Raw genomic sequence first — 24,174 nt, 5'->3', positions numbered from 1 at the left:
TCATAACAGATGGTGACAGCTCACCGTCTGCCGCATCAAGTTGGCCTTCCCCCTCACTCTTTTTTTTTTTTTTTAAAGATTTTATTGTTTATTTATTTGACACAGAGAGAGAGAGGGAAAGGGAGAGCACAAGGAAGGGAGCAGCAGAGGGAGAGGGAGAAGACTCCCCTGCTGTGCAGGGAGCCCGTCGTGGGATTCGATCCCAGGACTCTGGGATCATGACGTGAGACGAAGGCAGACGCTTAACCGACTGAGCCACCCAGGCGCCCCTCCCCCTCACTCTGTAGAGAATGGCCTGTGCTGTTGGCCGAGACCCTTCTGAACACTGCTTCTGTAGACGGTGGGCCTGGCAGCTCCCTGCACGGCAGCAGCAGATAAGTACCATGGCATCCTTTATCGGGTGTAAAACCACACATGCCCTTCTATGCTCTAGAACCACTGCCCAGAGTTGGTCCTTAGGGCGTAACTAGAAATGGGGAAATGCTTTCTGCACTAAGTCTATGACCGTGAAGACCTGGAAACAACCTAAGTCTCCAACAGAAGAGAAGGAGCTAAGAATGTGGTAGAATACTACAAAGCCAGTAAGAAAAATTATATGTGACAATGGCTGTGCGAGGACAGCAGAAATCTCCTAGTGTGCCATGGTACGTTCAAAATAAAGGCAGATTCAAAATCGATATGTACTATCTTTCCTCTTTTTAAAAGCCAACAACAAATTTGCACAAGAGAAAAGACTAGAGGGAAACATACCAAAATGCTAACTTTCATTAAGGTCTGGGTAATGGAAAAATGGAAGAGTTATTTTTTTCCCGTTTTACATTTAAAAAAAAATTTTAAACTGTGTGGGAAAAAGCAACCAACCAACCAACCAACCATGTGACACTTATTTCCATCTGCACGGATTTCCCAGAAGTGATTGCTGTTTCCATGGAAAGTGACCCATTTTTCATGATTCTCATGCCATTCCAATCTCCCCCTCTCCTAGGGTCTCTGGATGCTGAGAACAGACTTGGATGCCCCATGCCTACCCTGTACTTCCAACCCACCCTTCTCTGGGGCAGGAGGCAGACAGGATAAAATTTCTCTTTTCCTCTCTTCCTGTAGGCTGGCCGAACAGCTCTGTCCATCGTTCTGAAATCACCCGCCCATGTGGAAATTGCAGGACTTCTGCAGGCCCACGCAGAGCAGGGCAGGTCCCTGGGGCCATAGGGGCTGAGGAAGAACCGGCAGCTGGGAACAAAAGGCTCCTTCTCTGGACTCCTTAGCCCTTGGAGAGGGCATGGGTCACAGCCAGAGGGCCACCCTTCAAGAGAAGAAACTATGTCAAATATGCACATACATTCCAGTTATACAATTCTGCTCATTAGAACGCTTTGTAGTTTTTGCCTTAGGCCAAGCCCCAAAACTACGCAGGCTGCAGAGCAGGGTATAAGGTGCAGGGTGCATCCGTGTTGTCAAAAAAAGCCCAAACATCTTCAGCCTTGAATTCCTCATGATTCTACCCTTTGTAGCACCGTGTAGCAAGCACACAGGCAGGAGCACATTAGCCAAGCAATACTTTTTACATGGAATCTTAAAGTGCACCACCTTTCTGTTTTGTAATCAGTTACATGAATATGTCCCACTGAACATGCATGTCGGGAGAGGACTGGGTGGGGGGTGGGATGGGGTAAGGGGAGGTGAATTGAAGCAGCCACCCTGGCCATCATTCTCTAGAGGACCCTCAGAGAATCACCACGCAGTCAGCTGAAACTGAACAAACCACATCTGGGGCCTTTGGTTAGCTGAGGTTGACAGAGAAATCTTAAATTCAGGCAAAGCAGGAAGAGCCTACGGGGATCAATGCCAGTTAAACAGTCTTGACCATTTCTGAGTTATTAAGTGGCTCCAAGTTGTGCCAGGGAAATTGGAATTAATTAGGAAATCCAAATCCAGTAAAGCACATCACGTGTATTTAGAGAGAGTCCAGTTACATCCCCTTTTCTGAGTCTGGAAAGATTGCGGGAGCAAGCATCCTCCTGGGGATAGGTTGTTGTCATCCAGAAGCCACCACATTTCCTCCGTAGCCATATCCATGGCTTCATGGGAATCCTGGTTCTTTACCCCTTTGAACCCCCAAGAGGCTCTGAGGTTTCTGGGGCTCCTGGTTGCAGAAGCTGCCAACCTGAACTGCAGCAGGAGTGTGGGATCTGGGCAGGGCAGGGTCCTCCCTGAACTGACTGCTCTCTCTGCTGGACAGTTCTTTAACGTCCATAATCCCAGGGACCCACATGTGCATGGCTTCTATTCAGTAACTCACACAAGGTTATCCATGAATTTATTTGTAAAATATCTTATGCAAAAAAATCCTTCTTATATAGAAAGAAAAGACATCAAAGTTTGGTGAGCCTTTGCTCTGGAAACTCAAAAGCTTGAGTTCTTATTTTGACTTATATGCCAATTTGCTTGGTGCCCTTGGGTGAGTCACGAAATCTCCTTGGGTCCTGGTTTCATCATCTCTAAGAAAGGAAATAATTATACAACCTACCTCCTGGGGGTGTTGTACAAGGAACAGCTGATGGAAGTTTTGGAATCCAATTTGTAATCCAGAAGAACTGTCTACAAAAAACGGCACAGCAAACTGTTGCTGGGATTCATGAAAGTCTCAAAGTCCCAGAGCAGCACACTGACATGTGACAGTGTTGCTCAGCGGTAGAGAGAACGGAGCGAATATGGAGCTAAAAATAATCTTAAGTGGGTTTATTTTGACCTCAAAGCACACTTGAAGAGCAAAAACCACCTTAAAAAAAAATGTTCTAGCCCAGTGCTTCTCAAACTTTGATATGCATACAATCACCTGTAGATTCTGCTAGAATGCAGTAGGTTTGAGGGGAAGGGACCCGAGATTCTACATTTCTAACCAGTTCTCAGGAGATGCTGATGCTCCTGGACCACACCCCACTTGGAGTAGAGGCTCTAGCCTGGCCTGACTGTTTATATATTAAAATGCTGCCTCTCAGTCTTTGTCTCAAAGTCTTATTTGCTTATTTGGGTCTTATTTGCTATCATAGCTCTGCAGGCAGCAGTAAGGGATCTGTTTCTTATGTTGCCAATTTAGAGTCTATTGTCGTATCTCATGTTAGGATGGCCACTTTCATTGGGTCACATTATCTTTTAATGATCTCATTTGAGGCCAGCTATCAAAAACAGCTTATTTACCAGAGAAGACAAACTAGTTTGCCTATGGTTTGAGGCCACTGAGTCACTATCAAAAGGTTTTGTCCATCCTTTCTCAGATTTTTAGTATGCTTTTCATTTTGACATTGGAATGTGAACACAAGCTCTCCCTCTTATAACCATTCCATTCCACTGGAAGGTCGGAGCCCAGAACATGGTGAGACTGAATAAGCATAGCCTACTGTCATGTCATTGTCTCTCAGTATTCATTCAACAAACATCTACCGAAACCAGCCGGGTGCCTGACACTGTTTCTGGTGCTGGCCTTTTTTTTTTTTTTTTTTTTTAATATTTCATTTATTTATTTGACAGACAAAGATCACAAGGGCAGGCTCACTGCTGAGCAGAGAGCCTGATGCCGGGCTCAATCCCAGGACCCTGAGATCATGACCCTAGCAGAAGGCAGAGACTTTAACCACTGAGCCACCCTGTTGCTGGCTTTTGTTTATGTATTAACTTATTTTAGTCATTTCATCTTTACTATTCTTTTAAGATTTTATTTATTTGAGAGGGGTGGATGGGGAGAGGGAGCTGAGGGAGAGGGACAAGCAGACTTCATATTGAGTGTAGACCCCAACATGGGGCTTGATCCCATGATACCAACATCATGACTGAGCTGAAACCAAGAATCAGATACCTAACGGACTGAGCCACCCAGACACCTCTCAACTTTATTATTATTTTGTTACTGAAGTATGACTGAGATACAATGTTATATTAGTTTCAGGTATATAATATATTAATTACGTATTACTTGACATTCACCATAGTAAGTGTAGTCACCATTTGTTACCATATGACATTATTACAGTATTACTGACTATACTCCCTATGTTGTACTTTCCATCTCTGTGACTTATTTATCTCTATAAAGTTATACCTCTTAATCCCCTTCATCTCTCTTGCCCATCCTTCCTTAACATGACTCATTATCAGGGAAATCTAAGTCAAAGCCACAATGAGATATCAACTCACACCAGCCAGCATGGCTAGTACCAAGAAGACAAGTGTTGACAAGGATGTGGAGAAGAGGGAACCCTCAGGCTCTGTTGGTAGGCATGTAAATCAGTGCAGCCACTGTGGAAAACAGTATGGAGATTCTTCAAAAATTAAAAATAGAAATACTATATGATCCAGTAATTCCACTACTGGGTATCTTCCCAAAGAAAGTGAAACATTGCTTTAAAAAGATAGATACACTGGCAGTGGCTTTAGTCACCCTTAGAAACACCATGTCTAAGGTTACCATGATCCCAAACCCGAACTTACCAAAATGTTAAGACGACGCTCCAATGATTAATATATTTGTCAAGTACCTGACAGCACAGCCGCCAAGCAACATAAATCAGGCTTACTAGGGACAGATATTAAGCTCAGGCTTGGAAAGAGGTTCACAGATATCTTAGCTTCCGTCATTGCCTTCATGGGATGTACAAACAGTTTTTGGAAGACAGGGCACTTATACCAAAAGTAAGGGATAAGAACAGACAATATAGTTCATTCCACAAATATTTCTCTTTTTTTCTGTTTTATTTTTCTGGGTGTTTTTTGTTTTGCTTTGTTTTTTTTTGTTTGTTTGTTTTAGTGTGGGAAGGGCAGAGGGACAAAGAGAGAGAGAATCTTAAGCAGGCTCCATGCCCAGCACAGAGCCTGACTCGGGGCTTGATCTCAAAACACTGAGATCACAACCTGAGCCAAAATCAAGAGTCAGACACTTAACCAACTCAGCTACCCAGGCGCTCCTTCCACAAATATTTCTAGAATGCCCAGTGTGTGCAGGCACTGGGCTCACATTAGAGATATCACAGTGGAGGCTTCCACTTGGCCATCTACTTAGGAAAATGGAATGGTGAGAAGGAAGCACAGAATGATACAGGGGTACCAATAAGGGGTACCAGAGCTGGCCTTGAGAATTTAAGGAAGGCTTCCTAAAGGAAAAGGTATCTGAACTGAAAATTTAAAGACTAGTGGATGTTTGCCAAAAAAAGGATGAGAAGGGAGAGGTAAGGAGAGGCAAGAGTGTGCTGGTAGAAAGCAGGATTGCCAAGGCTGAACGTTGGGACAGCAGGCATTTGGGGACCTTCACTCAGTTCAGTAGGACTTCCATGTAGAGTCTGAGTAAGATGCTGCGATCAAAGAGTGGATTCAGAAGAGATAAGACCACAGTACATGAGGACAGATGATGAGGAACCTAAAGAAGCTTTGTTCCAAAGGCAATGGCAAACGACTGAAAAACAGACTGACAACCAAGAAATTGTCAACCCTCATTGAGCACATATTTTTTAGGGACCTACTTTCATCCAAGTACTGTGTTTGGGGCTGGGCAAATACTGCCCATACTTGCCCATACTGATGGGCAAGTTAGACACAGAACTCAGTTTCTCAGGAAAGAGAGACAAACCCATCGTTCTGATGCAAGATGATACGTCTGGCAACTGGGAAAGTACGAGATGCCATAGGGACACGTGGGTGGGACCCTCAGCCTAGTCTGAGGGTGGGAAGGAGGTCTAAGAAGGCCTTTGGAGTAGTGAAGCCATCTGAAGGATGGGGAGGTATAGCCATGCCAAGAAGAGCAGAGGAAGAAGCATGCATAAAGCCTCAAGAGAGAAGACAGATCTGGAGCATTAAAAGAACTTTCAGTGTTCTTGGAGTATAAAAAAAAACAAAGAATTGCAAGATGAGGCCAGAGAAAAAGCCACTGTAACAAGTTTGACCTTGAAGGAAGGAGGAACTAGGAAAGTGGGACATGACGCTCAGATCTCCATTTTAGAAACGGCACTTCGGTTTTGGAGGTCATGGGTGACAACTGTTCAGCAGACATCCATGGCCTACCTATTATAGGTGCTATTGTAGAAAAGACTGACACAGGCTGAAGACTGTGCCACAGGATGAGTAATGGGCGTCTGAATCATGCTATGGAGACCGCCTCTGCCAGCGTGAGTCAGGGAAGCCTCACAGAGGCTTCCTGCTAAGCTGTAAGAGTGTGTAGGAGTGCGCCCGGGCATGCTAGACAGAACAGCGGCTCTAAAGATGTGGTGTAGAAAGAGCATGGCCTGTCTGGACACTGGAGAGAACTCTAGAATCACTTGGTCACATTGTGGAGGTGCCCAAATAGGAGATTTGAGAAGGTCTGTAGACACATCTCATTGTGTCTTTGAGATTAGATATTTTGACTTGAGACTATAGCTTGAGGGGGAATCCCAGACTCCTTTGAGAATCTGAAGCTCTCTTCAGAAAAATGCACATGTGTGAAAAATGCGCATGTCAGTTCAGGGATTCAGAAATCGGCAGTTAAAATCCCTCTGCTACAAGCAGTGGGGAGCCCGGTGATCAGATCTGCACTGGTGAATGATCCTGGGGTGGGGCTGGAGAGACTGGAGGCAAAAAGATCAGTTAGATGGTTCTGGGTAGACACTGGGTCTGAAGCTGTGAAGGCCCAGGCCATGATGGCATCATGGGGAGAAAGAATCAGGCCCTATGGGAAAGGCATCAGGAGTGAGGATATGCCAGGATGTCGTGACCAACTGGATGGTGGACAGGAGTCAAAAATGAGTGACAGGAAAATGGTGCCATTGTCCCCAATATCCACTCTTTCCTTTCTCCTTAGCAATAAATCCTCAACTTGGAGCTGGACAAGTTGTCACCCAGAATACGCTATCTCCCAGCCTCCCTTGCAGCTTGATGTGGTCATGTATCTAAGTTCCGGCTACTGAGAGGTGAGCAAAGTGATGTGCACACACTCTGGCCCCTGCATTTACAGGGAAGGGAAATGCATTTCCCTCTTCCCACTGGCAGGACGGTGGTAGTAATTCATCTGGATCCATAAAGAAGAGGTCAATGCCCTAGGGGTCATAGAATAGAAAGTCATGAAAAGCTCAGTCCCCAACACGGAAAAGCCATCAGATCTGCTCTGGACTATTTTTCCCCCTTTGTTTGTGACCGTGAAATAATCCTTTTACTTGTTTAAGTCATTGTACATTTGGGTCTCTGTTGCAGTAGGGACTGGACAGATGCACTCAGTATCCCATGATAGGCTCAAAGGTCGAATCCACTCAAAGGTAGTGGATTTCAAGGAGGAAGACCTGGGAAGGCTTTTGGAAGGAGCATCCTTTCAATGGCTAGATATAATGTGTATCTCTTCACAGTACAGGTCCCGGTTCCATACCGACAGTGAAATCATCCGGCCCACACAGCCTTGCAGAAGGTGAGGTCTTAGGGGACGGCAGCAGATTCTTGAACACAAACTCTGTATCACAAGGTGGCTAGTCCTTAAGCAAGACGTGCTTATGAAGTGGCCTGGCATGAACTAGTGAATTTTCTAAGAAATCTGAATAAAGAAACATGCAGTTTCAGGCAAGAGCAGTGGGTCATGGTTAGAGAGTGAGAGAGAGAAGCCATGAGGTGGAATGAGGCATAAGGAGAGACCATCTGCATGCACAGAAGTCAAGGCAGGTTCAAAGCATGAGCCACCAAGAGCTATGCGCTGAGGAAAGATGGAGCATGAAGACAAGGGAAGCCGATTGGACACATACCTACAGACTGCCTGCCAGGCCCTCGTTTCCTAAGACCCTCCCCTTCCCCACCCCATCCTGCATCCACAGAACTGTAAGCAGGAGCTACTGAATTCCTACAAGAAAAACTGGCTCCTGGCCACCGAAGGATGGACATGGGATACTACCTGGGCCAATCAGGACTTTAAGGAATTATGGAGCTAGGATTTGGGAGACTCAGTCTTCTGGGTGTCTGGGTTATAACTCATAGATCTCAGAAGCTACTAGTGCCCAGATTCAGCCCAGTGGGTTGAGGACCAGATTCAGCTAGAAAGACTGAAGCAGACTTCCTGCTGGAAGCAGCAACTGCTGCCCCTTCCCGAAGACCCCAGTAGATACCCACACACCCCCACTTCAATGCCATGACGACCCGACTGGTTTTCTTGACCCCATCTCCGCTCCAGCCTCTGTAGCATGGTGTCTGAGCTCTCTTGGGTGTCGAATCCCAGCTGGACCACTTGGCCACTCAGGCTCTTAATCTGTAAACTGGGTAACACTGTTCCTCCTCTGTTCTTGTAAGTGGTTATTAGATAAAGTATCTGCACAGTGCTTGGCCTCTATGGCAGAACTCAGCATAGGGTAGAGTACATCCCCTTCCCCTGGCCACTTGATCCTTTTCTCCTAGACCTGGCCTCATAAAAATGGCAGCTTGCCTTCAGAAATTACTTAGAACTACCCAGGCATCAGTTTGAGGAGTGTTACATGAATCATTTATTCTTCAAAATAATCCTATGTAGGTATTAATATTATTTCTTTTGCTCATATGAAGAAACTAAAGCACAGAGAGGTTAAATCACTCATCCAGGAGTGCCTGCGTGGCTCAGCCATTTGTGTCTGACTCGATTTCAGCTCAGGTCATGATCTCAGGGTCCTGGCATCAAACCCTATGTCGGGCTCCCTGCTTAGTGGAGAGTCTGCTGGAGATTCTCTCTTTTTCCCTCTGCCCCTTCCCCTGCTAACACTTATGCGCTCTCTCTCTCTCTCTCTCAAATAAATAAATAAATAAATAAATAAATAAATAAATCCTTAAAAAGAAATACTCCAGGGACGTCTGGGTGGCTCAGTTGGTTGGACGACTACCTTCGGCTCAGGTCATGATCCTGGACTCTCAGGATCGAGTCCCGCATCGGGCTCTCAGCTCCACGGGGAGTCTGCTTCTCTCTCTGACCTTCTCCTCACTCATGCTCTGTCGCACTTTCTCTCTCTCAAATAAATAAATAAATAAATATTTAAAAAAAAGAAAAAAGAAAAAAGAAATACTCCATGGTGCGCCTGAGTGGCTCAGTGGGTTAAGCGTCTGCTTTCAGCTCAGGTCATGGTCCCAGGGTCCTGGGATCCAGCCCCGCATCGGGCTCTCTGCTCAGCAGGGAGCCTGCTCCCCCCACCTCCACCTGCCTCTCTGCCTACTTGTGATCTCTCTGTCAAATAAATAAATAAAATCTTAAAAACAAACAAACAAACAAACAAAAAAATAACCCACTCCATCCAAGGCTGCACAGCTAGTAAACAGGAGATCTGGGATTTCAAGCCAGGAGTTCTGGCTCTGGAACTCTTTTTGCTTCCTTGCCAGTGACCCAGGCTGGGGAGGGGTGCCAAGCAGCAGGAGGTGGACACTGCAGAGGAAACAAAGCTGCTTCGGAGAGCCAGTGTTTAGTCAGTGGCTGACCTGCAGGTCTTCCTGGGTCGCCCCAGGACAAAGGAGACAAATTGGCAGAGTGCCTGGGACTAGAACAGCTCAGGGGGGCAGGGAGGGGGGAGGGCTGGCGTCCCGTGTACTCAGCATTCCCGTGTACTCAGAAGCACTCAGACCTGCCTTCTGTCCAGGGTGCAGAGGGACTGAACCCCACATTGACTGAACTGTCCTTTAGTAGGTAATTCCTTACAGTTCCAGATCTATTCCTTTACCTGCCCTCATCCTAGAGAGAGATGGGTCTGGACCAGAGGGAGCCTGGCCAGTGTCTGAGGGGGTCCCACCTGCTCTCCTCTCTACCCCAGCTCCACTTCCTATACCCCATCCTGCTTCCATGTTCAGTGAAGTCCTGGTAGCAACTCGGGGCCTTTGCTTTAAAACATACAGAAGCATTCCACTGTTCAGTGGAGGACAGGAGAGACTTCTCCAATCTTTCGTTGCCTTAGAAGTGAGGAAATTTCCATTCTTCTCCAGAAAGGAAAATGACAGGTAGAAACTACATCCTCTCTTCCATTATCCCAGTAGTTAGATCCAGAGCAAGACTGGGACAAAGCTCAGACTCTGTCTCTGTTCTGGCCGCCTATAGAGAGGGCTCACGCTCTTGACTCCCACCCTTTAGTGGCTCAGAGAGGCAAGCCTGGCTCCGGCGGGGACTGAAGTTCGGAACACCAATTCTCATGTGTGTGTATGGGGGGGGTCCCCCACATCCAAGCAATTCTTGGACACCCAGCTGGTGTCCTCCCATTCAGTTCAACTCTGACACCATGTCCCCAAAGAGAGCATGAGATTCCACAGGTAAGGGCTCAGTCCTCCAAGACTGCCCCCTCCCCACTTCACATGCCAGTCACAAACCCAAGTTGTCATCTGTGCTTCCTACGCACTCCCTATAGACTAGAGGTTCCAATGGCCCCCTCTTTGGATGCAGTAAATTTGCTAGGGCAGCTCTCAGAACTCGGAGAAACATCTTACTTATTGTATTGTTGCCAGTGACCAAGGCACAAGCGCCCTTGACCCTGCCCCAAAGGACAGAGTCTGGCCACAATCCAAAGGCAAAGAGACAAGTGGTGGTGCAACAGGAAAGGAGTTTATTTCAGTGAGGCCAACACTGGAAAGAGAGTGGACTAATGTCCCAAGAACTGTCGTCAAGGTGCTGAGAATACATCTAAGTTCATATAGGAAAAACGTGGAACAAAGACTGGTGAGTACATGCACCTAAGCAGCAAAGGTCAGGTTGATCACTGGCAAGAGGTCAATCACAGAGGGTCTTGCTGGCATCAAAGCTGTCATTATTGCCTGGGGAGTAGTTTCAGTGCCCATCACAGGACATTTTGCCTGTTGGGTCCCTTGCTGGAGTGAACAGATAAACTGGAGGGAAAAACAAAGTGATGAAGAAGAACAGGTTGAAGGCAAATGGAGCCAGTCAGGGCAATGACCGGGTGGGTCCTCCTCCAAATCCCCACTGTCAAGTCACTGTCAAGTCACTGTCAAGTCACCATTCCATTTCAAAGGAAGGAGAAGGGAGGCTGGTCATTTCTTCTGCAAACTACTTCCTGCTGCCTGGGGATGACGCAGAAATATTGGAATGACAGACTTTGACAGGTAAGAGAACTTTGTTTCTTGAGATCCTCCTGAGATGGACAGCAAAGAGATACTTAAAATGTCGTATCGGGGGGGGGGGTCACTGAATGACAGGCATTAAGAAGGGCATGTGATATAATGAGCATGGGGTGTTATATACAACTAATGAATCACTGAACTCTACCTCTGAAACTAATAATGTATGTTAACTGAATTTAAGGTTTTTTTTTGTTTTTTTGTTTTTTTAAATTTTATTTATTTCTTTGACAGAGACAGATCACAAGTAGGCAGAGAGAGGAGGAAGCAAGCTCCCTGCTGAGCAGAGAGCCCGATGCGGGACTCGATCCCAGGACCCTGAGATCATGACCTGAGCCGAAGGCAGAGGCTTTAACCCACTGAGCCACCCAGGCGCCCCTAACTGAATTTAAGTTTAAAAAAAAAAAAAAAAAAAAAGACCTCCTATGGGAGTTGTCATCCACTCAAACGGTTTTGAGTCCTGCCAAGAGTCATTGTCTAGAGTTGCCTTCCTAATGCAGATGTGATGAGTCCACAGTTGAACACCTGCACGTTTTAGAAGCGTAGGAGTAGTGAGAAGCATATGGTAAGAACCTGTCCATTTTTCAATTAACTCAACTCCTGGTCCTTGGTTATTCCAAGCCTTTAGGACCCAGTCTTCTGGCTGGAAAGTGTGCAGTGGCTCCTCAGGAAATGGTTTAGTCTTAGAAAAGGCAAACTCATGGACAGATGTCAAAATTTAACTCAGTTGCTAAACATATTATTTAATTCCATTGTCATGTTTTAAGTAGGGGCAAATACCCGCTTCTCAAGTCTGAAATGGTTTCCATATATAATTTCATAAGGGCTTCAATAGAGCCCTTCTTCTAGGGGCCAACCTTCCACAGAGGAGGCCACAGAAGTGCCATTTCCAAAGTCAGGCCAGTCTCTTGGCACGGGTCAGCCAGGGCTTTCTTTAAAGCACGGTTCATCTTTTGTTTAACTGTTGATGGGAGAGGGGGGAGTGGTTCCTAAACACAAATTGTTTAAGAAGCACTGTTGTACCTAATGTCATCGCACACATCACAATGCATTTTATCTTTTTAAATCTCTCTTCCCAATTAAGCTATGGACTAAGGGCAAGCAGGGAGACTTTGTATTTCTTCAGCTTTTAATTCTCCTTGCCTAGCTTCTGACTTGACAATGAGTAGACAACAATAAATTGAATTAATGCGCAGGCCCTGGCTGGGTCACCTAGGACCTGGGACCATGTATGTTGAATGTTAAGACCAAGGACAAATCCCCCTTGTCCAAAGTCAGAATGAGTTCTAGAACGTGGGGAGAGGCTAAGATGAGAGATGAGATTGTTACATGCCGCCTTCCCCCAAAGTACCACCAGAACAACAGGTTGATAAGACATGGCTGAGTTCCTTCTCTCGAGAAGACTCAGTCTTCCTAGCATCGGAAAGAGGGGAGAGCAAAGTAGGGAATCCTAGGAGGTTCTGGAGTTTGGGTGAAGGCAGTTCAGCACTTTTTTAGTCAAGGATTTGATGAGGATTTGGTTAAGGATCATAATATAATAGCTTAAGTTTGGTGCCCACAGCAAGGGGATCAAAAGGTCTTGGGAATTAAATTTGTCACTTGGTGTTTTCTGCTATTTCAAGGTATTTCAACTTTTATCTTCTGGGTCAGTTTTCTGAAATAGTCAATTTCCATTGCTGAAGATGGAACAGGAGAGTCGTGTGAATGCCGAGAGTGGCTGTGTGTGCGGAGATGGTGTCAGCTCTCAGAACTCAGGAGGCCCAACTGAGCGGGGAGAGAGCTGGAGACATTCAGAGCTGATGGGCCCAGACACCTACAAATTTCTCCTCAAGACACTATCAAATAATCCAGCAACAGGAAACTGCCGTCCCTCCTAACACAATAACGCCATCTGCTCAGCAGATACTGATTTCTAGTCAGTGGTCTTATGGGAAGCTATTTGGTCTTTCTTCTCTACTTCCCCTCTTCCTCTGACACTGGTTTACCCTTAACTCAATTACTAGGCTAGAAGAAGTGCTTAAAATCTTTTCATCCAGAGCCTACCATGGTTTGTATGAGCATTTCCAGGGGGCTACTCACATATGACCGCACCCGTGACCTTCTCAACGCCCTCCTGGTCCAGGGGCAGTCCGGAAGTAAGAGGCCTGCCTGCAGCTTCCAAAGTGATTACTCTGCAGCAGACATCAGGCCAAATGAGCCAGCCAGCGGGGGTGAATGCTGATGCACATTAGAAAGGTCAAGAAATGCGGGGAGCATCCAGCTTCTGCTTGGGAGACACGGCCGCATCTGGCCCAGACAAGAAGACCTAATCTAATTTCTAAACAGGAAGAACATAACTCCCTGGGATGGAACAGGCCTGATTTGCCTAGAAACTCAAGGGCAGTAGGAAGTTGGGGGTGGCTAACATTTACTGAGGACCTGTAGAGCATTTTTTTAAACACAGCATTTTATGGAGAAGCTTAGCATATCCAGAATCTTTGAAAACTGGTCATATTTTCACTAACTGAGGTGGAGAAGGACCAAAACAGAGGCAGTCTCTTCTGTTTAAAGGAAATTTGTAGCAAACTTTCTGAAATGAAGGAAGCATTCCCTGTTTTTGTTTTATTTTGATCCAGCTGACCGCTCCTTGACAGTCTATCACCCAAAAGAAGGTAACAGTCAGTATTTTCCACCAGAGGCATGCTACCCAATGAGGTGAGGTGAGATCTGACCTCCTGGTCTCAGCCACATCAACATCCTCTCACCTCATTTGTTAATTGTGAATAAAAGAAAAAGATGTGAAAGAGCAAAGAGCCCATTCTTTCTGGAACCTACATCCCATCAAGTGCTGCTCTGTAACACTCACTCACTCATTCATTTAGAATTGGGAATGAGGGGTTACTTAAAAAAAAAAATTATTTGGGGCACCTGGCTGGCTTAGTGAGTAGAGTATGCAACTCTTGACCTCAGGGTTGAGAGTTCAAATCTCACGTTGGGCAGAGTTTACTTTAAAAAAAAAATGTAGACTTGGGATGCCTGGGTGGCACAGTTGGTTAAGCGTCTGCCTTCAGCTCAGGTCATGATCCAAGAGTCCTGGGATCAAGCCCCTCCCCCCAATCCACATCCAGCTCCCTGCTCAGTGGGAAGTCTGTTTCTCCCTTTCCTGCTCCCCCTGCCTCTCTATCTCTGACAAATATATAAATAAACTCTTTAAAAAATTAAACATATTGGGGCACCTGGGTGGCTCAGTGGGTTAAGCCGCTGCCTTCGGCTCAGGTCATGATCCCAGGGTCCTGGGATCAAGTCCCACATCGGGCTCTCTGCTCGGCAGGGAGCCTGCTTCTTCCTCTCTTTCAGCCTGCCTCTCTGCCTACTTGTGATCTCTGTCTGTCAAATAAATAAATAAAATCTTAAAAAAAAAAATTAAACATATAAAGATTATGTTAAAAAGTCTCTTTTAAAAACAACATAGAGGGGCACCTGGGTGGCTCAGTGGTTAAAGCCTCTGCCTTCAGCTGAGATCATGATCCCAGGGTCCTGGGATCGAGCCCCCCATCAGGCTCTCGCTCAGCAGGAGCAGGGAGCCTGCTTCCTCCTCTCTCTGTCTGCCTCTCTGCCTACTTGTGATCTCTCTGTCAAATAAATAAATAAAATCTTAAAAAAAAAGAGAGAAGAGAAAAAATAAAAACAACATAGACTTGGGAATGAGGGACGTATTCTATTATTCCTCTACACACTACAGATTTGGTTTCTGGCTTCTAGGATTTTTTTTGTTTATTTTTGTTTTTCTTTAAAATGGAAAGTTGAGGGGCACCTGGGTGGCCCAGTCATTAAGCATCTGCCTTCGGCTCAGGTCATAATCCCAGGGTCCTGGGATCGAACTCCACATGGGGCTCTCTGCTCAGCAGGGAGCCTGCTTCCCCCTCTTTCTGCCTGCCTCTCTGCCTGCTTATGATCTCTGTCAAATAAATAAATAAAATCTTTAAAAAAAAAAAATATATATATATATATATATAAATAAATAGAATGGAAAGTTGATTTGCTCAGTACACCAAATAGGAAGTAAGCACTGTCGTGACAAATACACAGAAGTATGCAAACCGACATAAAACAGTAATTTAGTTTAAATGAAAGACAACCTTTTTAAATGTTATGACAACATATTCCCCAGAATCTTTTCTTCAGCTAATTTAACTATACGTTTAATAAAATGAAGGATAAAGGATTAAATGGAAGTTAGCTTGTGTGTTTTAAAAACAAAACTCCAACTCTATCAATCCATGACAGTTAAATACTATAATTTCCCAAATAAAGGCAAAACAAGAGGAAGGAGTTAGTGGCCTTTTCTGCTTAACAGTCCAGAGGAAAGTGGTTACTACTAATATAGCAGGCAAACTGTTAACACTGACCGATCTAGAACATAGTATTGTACTGAATTTCAGTCTCAAATTGTGCTAAATGCTTATTATCATTAGTATGGCTCACTTTGGTCCATGATATGGTTAATTGCCAAGACAGATGCCCATTTGTTACAGAAATACATAGATTAAATTAAATTTGATATTCTTCTGTTAAAAAAAAAAGCTGGGTCTATTTCCACACAGAAAGGCAGCTTTTTCCCAGGAAGAATTTACAGGAAGTAGTTTGCACCAGGTAATATGAGGCTGTCTACCACAACGTGCTGGGTCAAACTGAGGGAAGGAATATTTTAAAGTGTCATCTAATTCCATGATAGCACCCTGGTTCCCACAACAGTAACAGTAAGTAACTGGGTGCACTTTCCAAAATGGTAACCACTGTGCGCCTGGGTGGCTCAGTCATTAAGCATCTGCCTTCAGCTCAGGTCATGATCCCAGGGATCAAGACCCATGTCAGGCTCCCTGCTCAGCGGGAAGCCTGCTTCTCCCACTCCCACTCCCCCTGCTTACGTTCCCTCTCTTGCCGTGTCTCTTCCTGTCAAATAAATAAAATCTTTAAAAAGCAAAAAAAAAAGGCAACCACATTCTGATCATGACACCAGCTGTATTCTTCGATGACAAGTTGGTGAGCTCAAGAAACCAGTGTGAGACCATGGGCATGGTCAAATGTTTCAGAAATGTCTTGTCCAAACATAGAGCCAGTTCTAGGTGGTGAACTATCCTATCTCACCCACCACGATCACCTGATCTGCCCACTACAGATCACACACTGGACCTTTCCTGTGGAACTTCTTGTAAATGATTCGAGGCTCCTCTATGATCCAGTGTATCTAGGAAGGGAGAGAGGCCACCATGAAGGTTGAATATCTGTCCATCTACTAGTGCCGTAAGTGGAGGATAATCAAATAGATCTGTAAAATATTTCCACACTTTGGCATTTCCATGCTTTCACAGACATTCATCATAAAAGCCATATACTTGGGTAACTCATCGACTCTCATGGTTTCCTCCCAATATTGTAATGCATTCTAGGTAACACACCTTTAAGACCACAAGGAGAGTCACAGTCTCCAATTAGGATAGCTTATGTCTACACTGTCTCCCATAGATAGATAGTTTGTACCTGGTGATTTTCTACCAATTTTAAAGAGTTCCATGAGATCATGGAATTGACCATGCACATCTCCACGCAGTGGAACGAGACAATGAACCTCTTGCACTTCTGATTCTTTTGTTAAAATTTCCTTAGCCTTTCTGCACAGCACTGCACATCGTTCTCATTAAGCTATTTATCATCGTTCAGCTGCTCAGCCCCTTGGTGCAGCTCCTTGGGGAACACCTAGTTGTCCATGGCAGCTAGATTCCCTTCCCCAACGCCTCCTTCCTCCTTCAAGCCCTGGGTACCATTCCCTTCTCCAGCTGCTGCCAGCTCCCTGGCAGTGGACCCCTTGTACCACCCAAGGTCAGCCTGGAGGGAGGAGGCTGCGTGATGGGGGAGGGAGTGGGTGAAGAATGCGGCAGGTTAGGTGGCATTCCAGAGTGAAGCAAGGATCTTCAGCAAATCACCGGTAGGGTGCTAACCACCTGCTACCCTCACGGCCTCTCCCTCAGGCTCCCCGTTTTTTGAGCAAATGCCAGGACCAGCATTTCATCCTCTAGCCAACACAAACATGAAAAGATGCTCAGTATCACGTACCATCGGGGAAATGCAAATCTAAACTATAATAAGTTATCATCTCACACCTCTCAGAATGGCTAAAATCAACTTAAGAAATAAGCGTTGGGTAGGATGTGGAGAAAGAGGAACCCTCCCTCACTGTTGGTGGGAGTGCAAACTGGTGTGGCCACCATGGTAAACAGTATGGAGGTTCCTCAAAAGATTAAAAAGAGAACTACCTTAAGATCCAGTAACTGCACTACTGGATATTTACCTAAAAAATACAAAAACATGAATTCAAAGAGACACAAATGCCCTTATGTTTACAGCGGTATTATTTACAATAGCCAAATTATGGAAGCAGCCCAAGTATCCATCAAAAGATGGATAAAGGAGATATGGGATATAGACAATGGAATATTACTCAGTCATAAAAAATAACGAGATCTTGCCATTTGCAACAACATGGATGGCTCTAGAATGTATAATGCTAAGTGAAGTTAAGTCAAAGAAAGACAAATGCCATGATTTCACACATATGTGGAATGTAAGAAACACAACAAATGAGCAAAGGGGGAAAAGAGGGGGAGAGAGAGAGAGAAAGAGATAAACAAGAAATAGACTCTCCACTTTAGAGAACAAACTGATGATTACCAGAGGGGAGGGTGTGGGGATGGGTGAAACACATCATGGGGATTAAGCACTGATGTGATGAGCACCGGGTGTCGAACGGACTGTAGAATCACTATACTGTACACCTGAAACTAACACAGCACCGAATGTTAGCTACACTGGAATTAAGATTTAAAAAGTTGATGAAAACAAAAGATTTCATCCTCAACTCTTCTTCTTTTCCCTTCCCCCTCAGAACCCTCAGGGCTTCCGTGATTACTTTCATACAAGTCACTTCCACTCCTAAAATTCTTTCCCCACCCTCCAGAGTGCTGTTCATCCCACCCGACTTTGAGCACTGACCATGCGGAAGGGTCAGTTGGACATCCTACCCTAGCACCTGGAAAGGGAAATAAAGACACAATAAAGTTAAAATTAGAAATTAATGATGAAGGGGCGCCTGGGAAAGGGTGTTAAGAGTGGAAGTGATCCCGATGAAAGTAACTACAGAAGTCCTGAGGGTTCCTAAGAGAGAAGGGAAAGGAAGAGTTGAGGATGAAACCCTTTTTAAAAAGGTTTTTTAAAAATTTCTCTCTCTCTCAAAATCTTTAAAAACAATAAATTGATGATTAAGAAAATAAAAAAAAGAACTTATAAATCTATAAATCTTGTAAATCAGCTAGATCACTGAACAATATAGGTGTCACTAGCTAGCCTTACAGATGAAACAAGGAAGAGAGCACAAAAACACAAATTTAGGAAAGGGAAACGTGCCCATATACAGAGGAAATAGAGATAAGTATGAGACCATTATATACCACTATAATCTAAAACATTTGAAAATCCTAATAAAAACTGATGATCTTCAATGAAAATACCTTTCCCCAAATTGGGTTGGAAACACATGGAAGTAAACAGATAAATAACATGTAGAAATAAAGACAATTCTCCTCCAATACTCGAGTCCCAGATCACTCCATATGTGACTCTTTAAAAATTGAATAAACAGATTTGTTGACGCTGTTTAAACTACTCAAGAGCACAGAGAAATAAAGGAAATAAATACCTTAATTTACACAACTGGCAAATGACTGATCTGAGAACCTAATAAACACAAAACTGCAGACTGGTTTTACTTGTAAAGAGTTAAAAGAAATTTTAAATAAATAAATATATATACACACACACACACACACACACACACACACACACATACACCAACCACATATAAATTGTATATATCAAATCAAACCAGCAGTACATTAAAAGAATAACACACCAAGACCAAGTAAAGTTCATTTCAGGAATCAAGGAATCCAAGGATGATTCCATATTAGGAAATTTAGTAATATAAGTTAATTTTAAGTAAGTCAAGAAAGAAATTACAATTGCCTTTACTATTAAAAATGCACTTACTGGGGTGCCTGGGTGGCTCAGTGAGTTAAAGCCTCTGCCTTTGGCTATGATCCCAGTGTCATAATCCCAGGGTCCTGGGATCGAGCCCCACATCGGGCTCTCTGCTCCGCGGAGAGCCTGCTTCCTCCTCTCTCTTCCTGCCTGCCTCTCTGCCTACTTGTGATCTGTCTGTCAAATAAATAAATAAAATCTTTTTTTTTTTAAATGCACTTACTAAAATTTGTATACCCACTCCTCCTTATAAACCTCTTAATAAAATGAAAATGGAGGTTGTGGGTTTGAACCCCACACTGGCTGTAGACATTACTTAAAAAGAAAATCCTTAAAAAAATGAAAATAAAAAGTATTCCTTTATTTTAATGAAGATAGTTCTCAGAACCAAAACCCAAACATGTTTCATGTTTTTAGTAAAACATGCTTTTAGTAAAACACTAAAAGCATTTCTGATCAGATCGGGTCCAAGAGAGGACCTAACAGTACCACTGTTACTGACTATTGTTCTAGAAGTTCCTGCCAAGGCAATTAGACAAGGACTGAATTAAAATGTATAATTAATAGAAAGGAGGTTGCAATACTGTCATTATTTACAGAGCATATGATTACACATCTGGGGGAGAAAAAAAACACCCAACTTAAACCTACTAGAAAGATAGGTGAATAAAGAGATTATTTAAAAACTGACATTAGGGGCACCTAGGTGGCTCTGTTGATTAAACATCCAAGTCTTGGTTTTGGCTCAGATCATGATTTCAGGGTTTTAAGATCGAGCACCATTTCTGGCTCTGTGCTAGGTGTGGAGCATGCTTAAGATTCTCTCTCCCTCTGCCCCTCCTTCCACTTTCTCCCACTCTTAAAAAAATTAATATAAAAAGCAGTATTTTATTAAAAATAACTTCTAGTTAAAAATTTAGGCCATAATTATATGATCTCTCTGATATGAGGAATTTGAGAAGCAGGGTGGGTGGTTGTGGGGAGTAGGAGGGGAAAAAAATGAAACAAGATGGGACCAGGGAGGGAGATAAACCAGAAGAGACACTTAATCTCAGGAAACAAACTGGGGGTTGTTGAGGGATAGGGGGTGGGCAGGGAGGGATGGACATTGGGGAGGGTTTGTGCTATGGTGAGTGCTGTGAATTATGTAAGACTGATGAATCAAAGACCTATATATCCCAGGGCAAATAATACATTATATGCTTAAAAAAAAAAAAAAAAACCTATGGAGAAAAATTTAGGTCATGATTGGAGATTGAGCATATTCTAAAATATTTTATATGCTTAATACATAAAAATGTTAGCTAGAATATTTAAACCATTTGAGTATTAAAATACTTTAATACAGGTGTCTAAAAGGGGGTTCAGATATATAGAGTAGTATTTGAGGTTGTATAGCCCATGAACGGACCTGAGAGGAATACAGGCCGTAGGGACTGGAGTTAAACATGTCCACAAGCCTGGCATTTAATGAGAAGCTGCATCTGCTGCTGATCCACAAAGGGATGTCTGAACGTCCTTCCATTAGCCCAAGTTCTTAGCTAGAAGATAGAGTTAGCCTTCCCACATTAGAACCATACAACTGGAATTCTGAGTCCATACTCAGAATGAGTATGCGGGGCCCGCATTCTCAGGGTGGCAAACCCCAAGCCAATCCACTAACACAAAAAATGATCTAGAATCAGGGAACCAAAACAGAACCTGAGCAGAAGCCACCAAATGGAAACCTCCACAAACCAAGTCAGGTAAGGACAACATCTCTTGAGCAAAAATCTTAATGCATGGGAAGCAAGTCCAAGGCCATTGAAGTGGAATCCACATACTTAAGTAGGAGAACTCACTCCTAAAGTAAAGCTCTTAGAACAATCTAAAGGAGGTTAAAACAAATACACATAAACAATGAACTCTGGAACACTAAAAAGAAATTTGGAAAAAAAAAAAAAGGAAAAAAATTAAAAAACAAAACAAATACACTCAGGATATTTGAAGAAAGAGTAGCACCATTAAATGTAAACAGGAAAAAGGTGACTCTCCTATCAGCAGGACTCAAGCCAATAAGGTTTCCAGCCTAGCTTGCTCGGCCAGAGTCTGTTCTCTATAACCATCTCTCTGGAACACAAATGGGACGATGGACTCTGCTGTGACACTTCCCTTGTCTTCACTTCTAGCTCTGGCTCCATGAGATGGAATCAAGGCTGAGCAGGAAGGAGAGAAAAAGACACAGGGAAGCTGTGGAGAGAGAAGTGTATGATCACATGGGGGCAGAGACAAAGTCATTACCCAAGAAAGTTGAGCACTTCCCCCAACACTTCAGACACTCATTTTTTTTGTGCTGGTAGCACAGGTTAAGAGTATGGACATTCTGTTTTCAGGATCTACTTTTTTTTAAATGCTTGTCTAGGAAACTGAGAGCTTATCATTATTAGATCCCACTTGGCTAGGCTTCTGGTGCACCAAAGGGCTATTGTCTTCCATGTCTGCAACTTGCCAGGCTGGAGCCAATCCTGAACTCCGACAGCACTTAAAAAGCTCCAGTCAAGATGGGGTGCCTGGATGGCTCAGCTGGTTAAGTGACTGTCTGCCTTCAGCTCAGGTCATGATCCTGGAGTCCTGGGATCGAGTCCCGCCTCAGGCTCCCAGCTCGGCAGGGTCTGCTTCTCCCTGGCTGGCTCCGTCAGCAGAACATGTGACTCTTGATCTTGGGGGTTGTGAGTTTGAGCCCCATGTTGGGGGTAAGAAGTCACTCTAAAAAAAAAAAAAAGAAGTAGCAGCAGTTCCAGCCAAGTACCCTGCTGTCAATAAGGGACCATCAATTTTCTAGGTCTCGCCAATGTGGCCCTTCAATCAGTGAGTGCCTGCCTCCAGCCTGGGGTTGAGGAGAGTAAAAAGGGCTGCAGTATGTCTTACGCATCAGAGACCAGAGACTGCTTCCTGGAGGAGGCAACATCAACTGCTTAAGTGGAAGGCATTTCTAGGTGATAATGGGGAAAAGAGCTTTAAAGGTTGTGGGAGCAGCCAGTGGGCAGAGCAGAAGGAAAATAATACAGAGAACTGCCAGTCAAGAGAGGCTGGATGGGGAAGTGTAATGCGAGAAGGGAGAAACCAATTACAGTCTCTCAAATATCTCCGTTACCTTAAATTAATTTTTAGACTTGTTCTGGCTGTCTCTTCAGCACATATTATTTTTTTAAATTAAAATTTCCCTAATTAGACGATAAATTCTTGGACGGCAGAGTTGGACATAGTATCTTTCTTCCCAGCAGAGACCCGGCTATGTCTGGAGAGACCAACTGCCAGGCATCCAGGCTCAAAGCTGGCATCACTGAACGCAGGAACAGATGATGATGATTAAGGTCGCTGAAGACTGTAAGCTTCCTGGCCCTGGTGCACCTGGGCTCTGCTTGGAACACAGATGCTTCTGGTCCAAGGGCCCTGACCGAGGCGAGAGGGGCTCTGGGGCTTGAGGGGGTAGGACCACACCCCCGTCGCTCTGCGTGAAACAGCAAGATTCTTGCTTTTGAGCTCACTCCTTGCATCCAGTTGTTGCTCTGTTCATTTCTTGACAGGTTGCTTGCAGAGTTCGTAATTTTTCAAAGAGTGGATCTGGGGAGGATCCCACGTGTTCTTGAGAACAATTTAATTTTGTGTTTCAATTCAGAGAGGATGAGGGGGAATAAAAAGACTCCTACAAGCATCTTCTAGGATCTCTGCCTCAGTGATAGAGATGCTTCTGTCTTGGCACTCTGAGGGAAGGAAGGTTTCCTGGTCGGTTTGAAGACAGAAATGCCCCGTGAGAATTAGGTCTCTCCCAAAGACAGGCAGGAAGTTCTAGAAAGCCTGTTCATAATCATGCTGTGAGCAACTATTAAGTTCCAGAAGAACACCACCACTGTGGCTATGGCTCTATTAAATGTTTTTAATTTCCCTGGTTCCACAGCTTTCTTTGTAATTCAGATGTAAGTCTGTTTCCATTTCCTAGTTGCGGAAGAGCTCTAAGCCCAAGGAGTTTAAATAAGCTCAAAGCTTACATAAGTCACTTTATAACAGAAAATTTTGTAATTTTTTTTTTCTTTCAAAGTCAAGGAAATCTGTGAGGGCTTCAAGGAGAGGATAGTGCTGCTGCTGGGACTTTGCATAACTGGCTGGTTTCTGGGCCTGAGCCGGGGCAGCCACCTGGCCTGGCTGCCCACGCATCATGTCACCTTGACCGTTCCATTCCCCACATCTCTGCATGGACCTCAGCTGCAAACCCCCTAGACTGGGGCATCGGGCCCGCCAACTCTGCATCGCGGAGACCACAGCTTCTTTCTTCTCTGTGGCCTGTCCCTACTCGGCTGCAGTGGCGGAATGCCAAGTGTTCTCTCCATTCCAGGCTATTGTTAATGTTACAGCTCGTTTTGGTTAGCAGCCCCCCCTCTTCTACAAAACAGGAGGACTGGAAAACTTGGCCTCTCCCAATTTGCAAGTCCAAATTTTGTTTGGATAGCCTGTTAGCATGAACAAAAAGATGCTGCTCATCTCGTTATTATTTTTTTTTAAGATTTTATTTATTTATTTGACAGAGATCAAAAGTAGGCAGAGAGGCTGGCAGAGAGAGAGGGGGAAGCAGGCTCACCCCCAAGCAGACAGCCTGATGCGGGGCTCCATCCCATGACCCTGGGATCATGACCTGAGCCGAAGGCAGAGGCTCTAACCCACAGAGCCACCCAGGCGCCCCCCCCATCTCATTATTAACTGCAGATGGGACCAGCCAGCTTTTGCCGAATGAACTGTACTCAGAAGATTCAGAATTTTAAGAAATGATTCACCCATTGAAAAAAGACTGAAAAAACGAAGGCAGCCAAGAAATTTTCAGAGAAGTGATGAGCACTCATCATCTCTATAGTACCCACCTGGATGCTCTAAGTTATTTGAGCATCAGGTTTATTCTAAAAGCTCTGGAGTAGACAGGAATGCTGCTTGTTTAGTAATTTCTACACCCAACGTGGGGCTCAAATTGGTGACCCTGAGATCAAGAGTCACATGCTCTTC

At 44.4% G+C, this 24,174-nt stretch overlaps 1 protein-coding gene and 1 pseudogene across 4 annotated transcripts in view; one reads left to right on the top strand and one right to left on the bottom strand.

Annotated features, from left to right (window-relative positions):
* KANK4 (KN motif and ankyrin repeat domains 4) overlaps positions 1–2,998 on the top strand; it is a 67,906-nt gene extending 64,908 nt beyond the window's left edge. For all 4 annotated transcript variants that reach the window (XM_059374944.1, XM_059374945.1, XM_059374947.1 and 1 more), the window contains one exon: positions 1,105–2,998. In XM_059374944.1, the coding sequence (XP_059230927.1) occupies positions 1,105–1,209 (105 nt within the window). In that variant the 3' untranslated portion in view covers positions 1,210–2,998. The remainder of the gene's footprint in view (positions 1–1,104) is intronic.
* Positions 2,999–12,733: 9,735 nt separating this feature from the next.
* LOC132002061 (serine/threonine-protein phosphatase 2A catalytic subunit beta isoform-like) lies at positions 12,734–16,821 on the bottom strand (annotated as a pseudogene).
* Between the last annotated feature and the right edge of the window lie 7,353 nt (positions 16,822–24,174).

Source organism: Mustela nigripes, chromosome 14 (assembly GCF_022355385.1).
Source record: "Mustela nigripes isolate SB6536 chromosome 14, MUSNIG.SB6536, whole genome shotgun sequence".
Classification (NCBI taxonomy): Eukaryota; Metazoa; Chordata; class Mammalia; order Carnivora; family Mustelidae; genus Mustela; species Mustela nigripes.
This window is presented reverse-complemented; position numbering and strand designations above follow the sequence as displayed.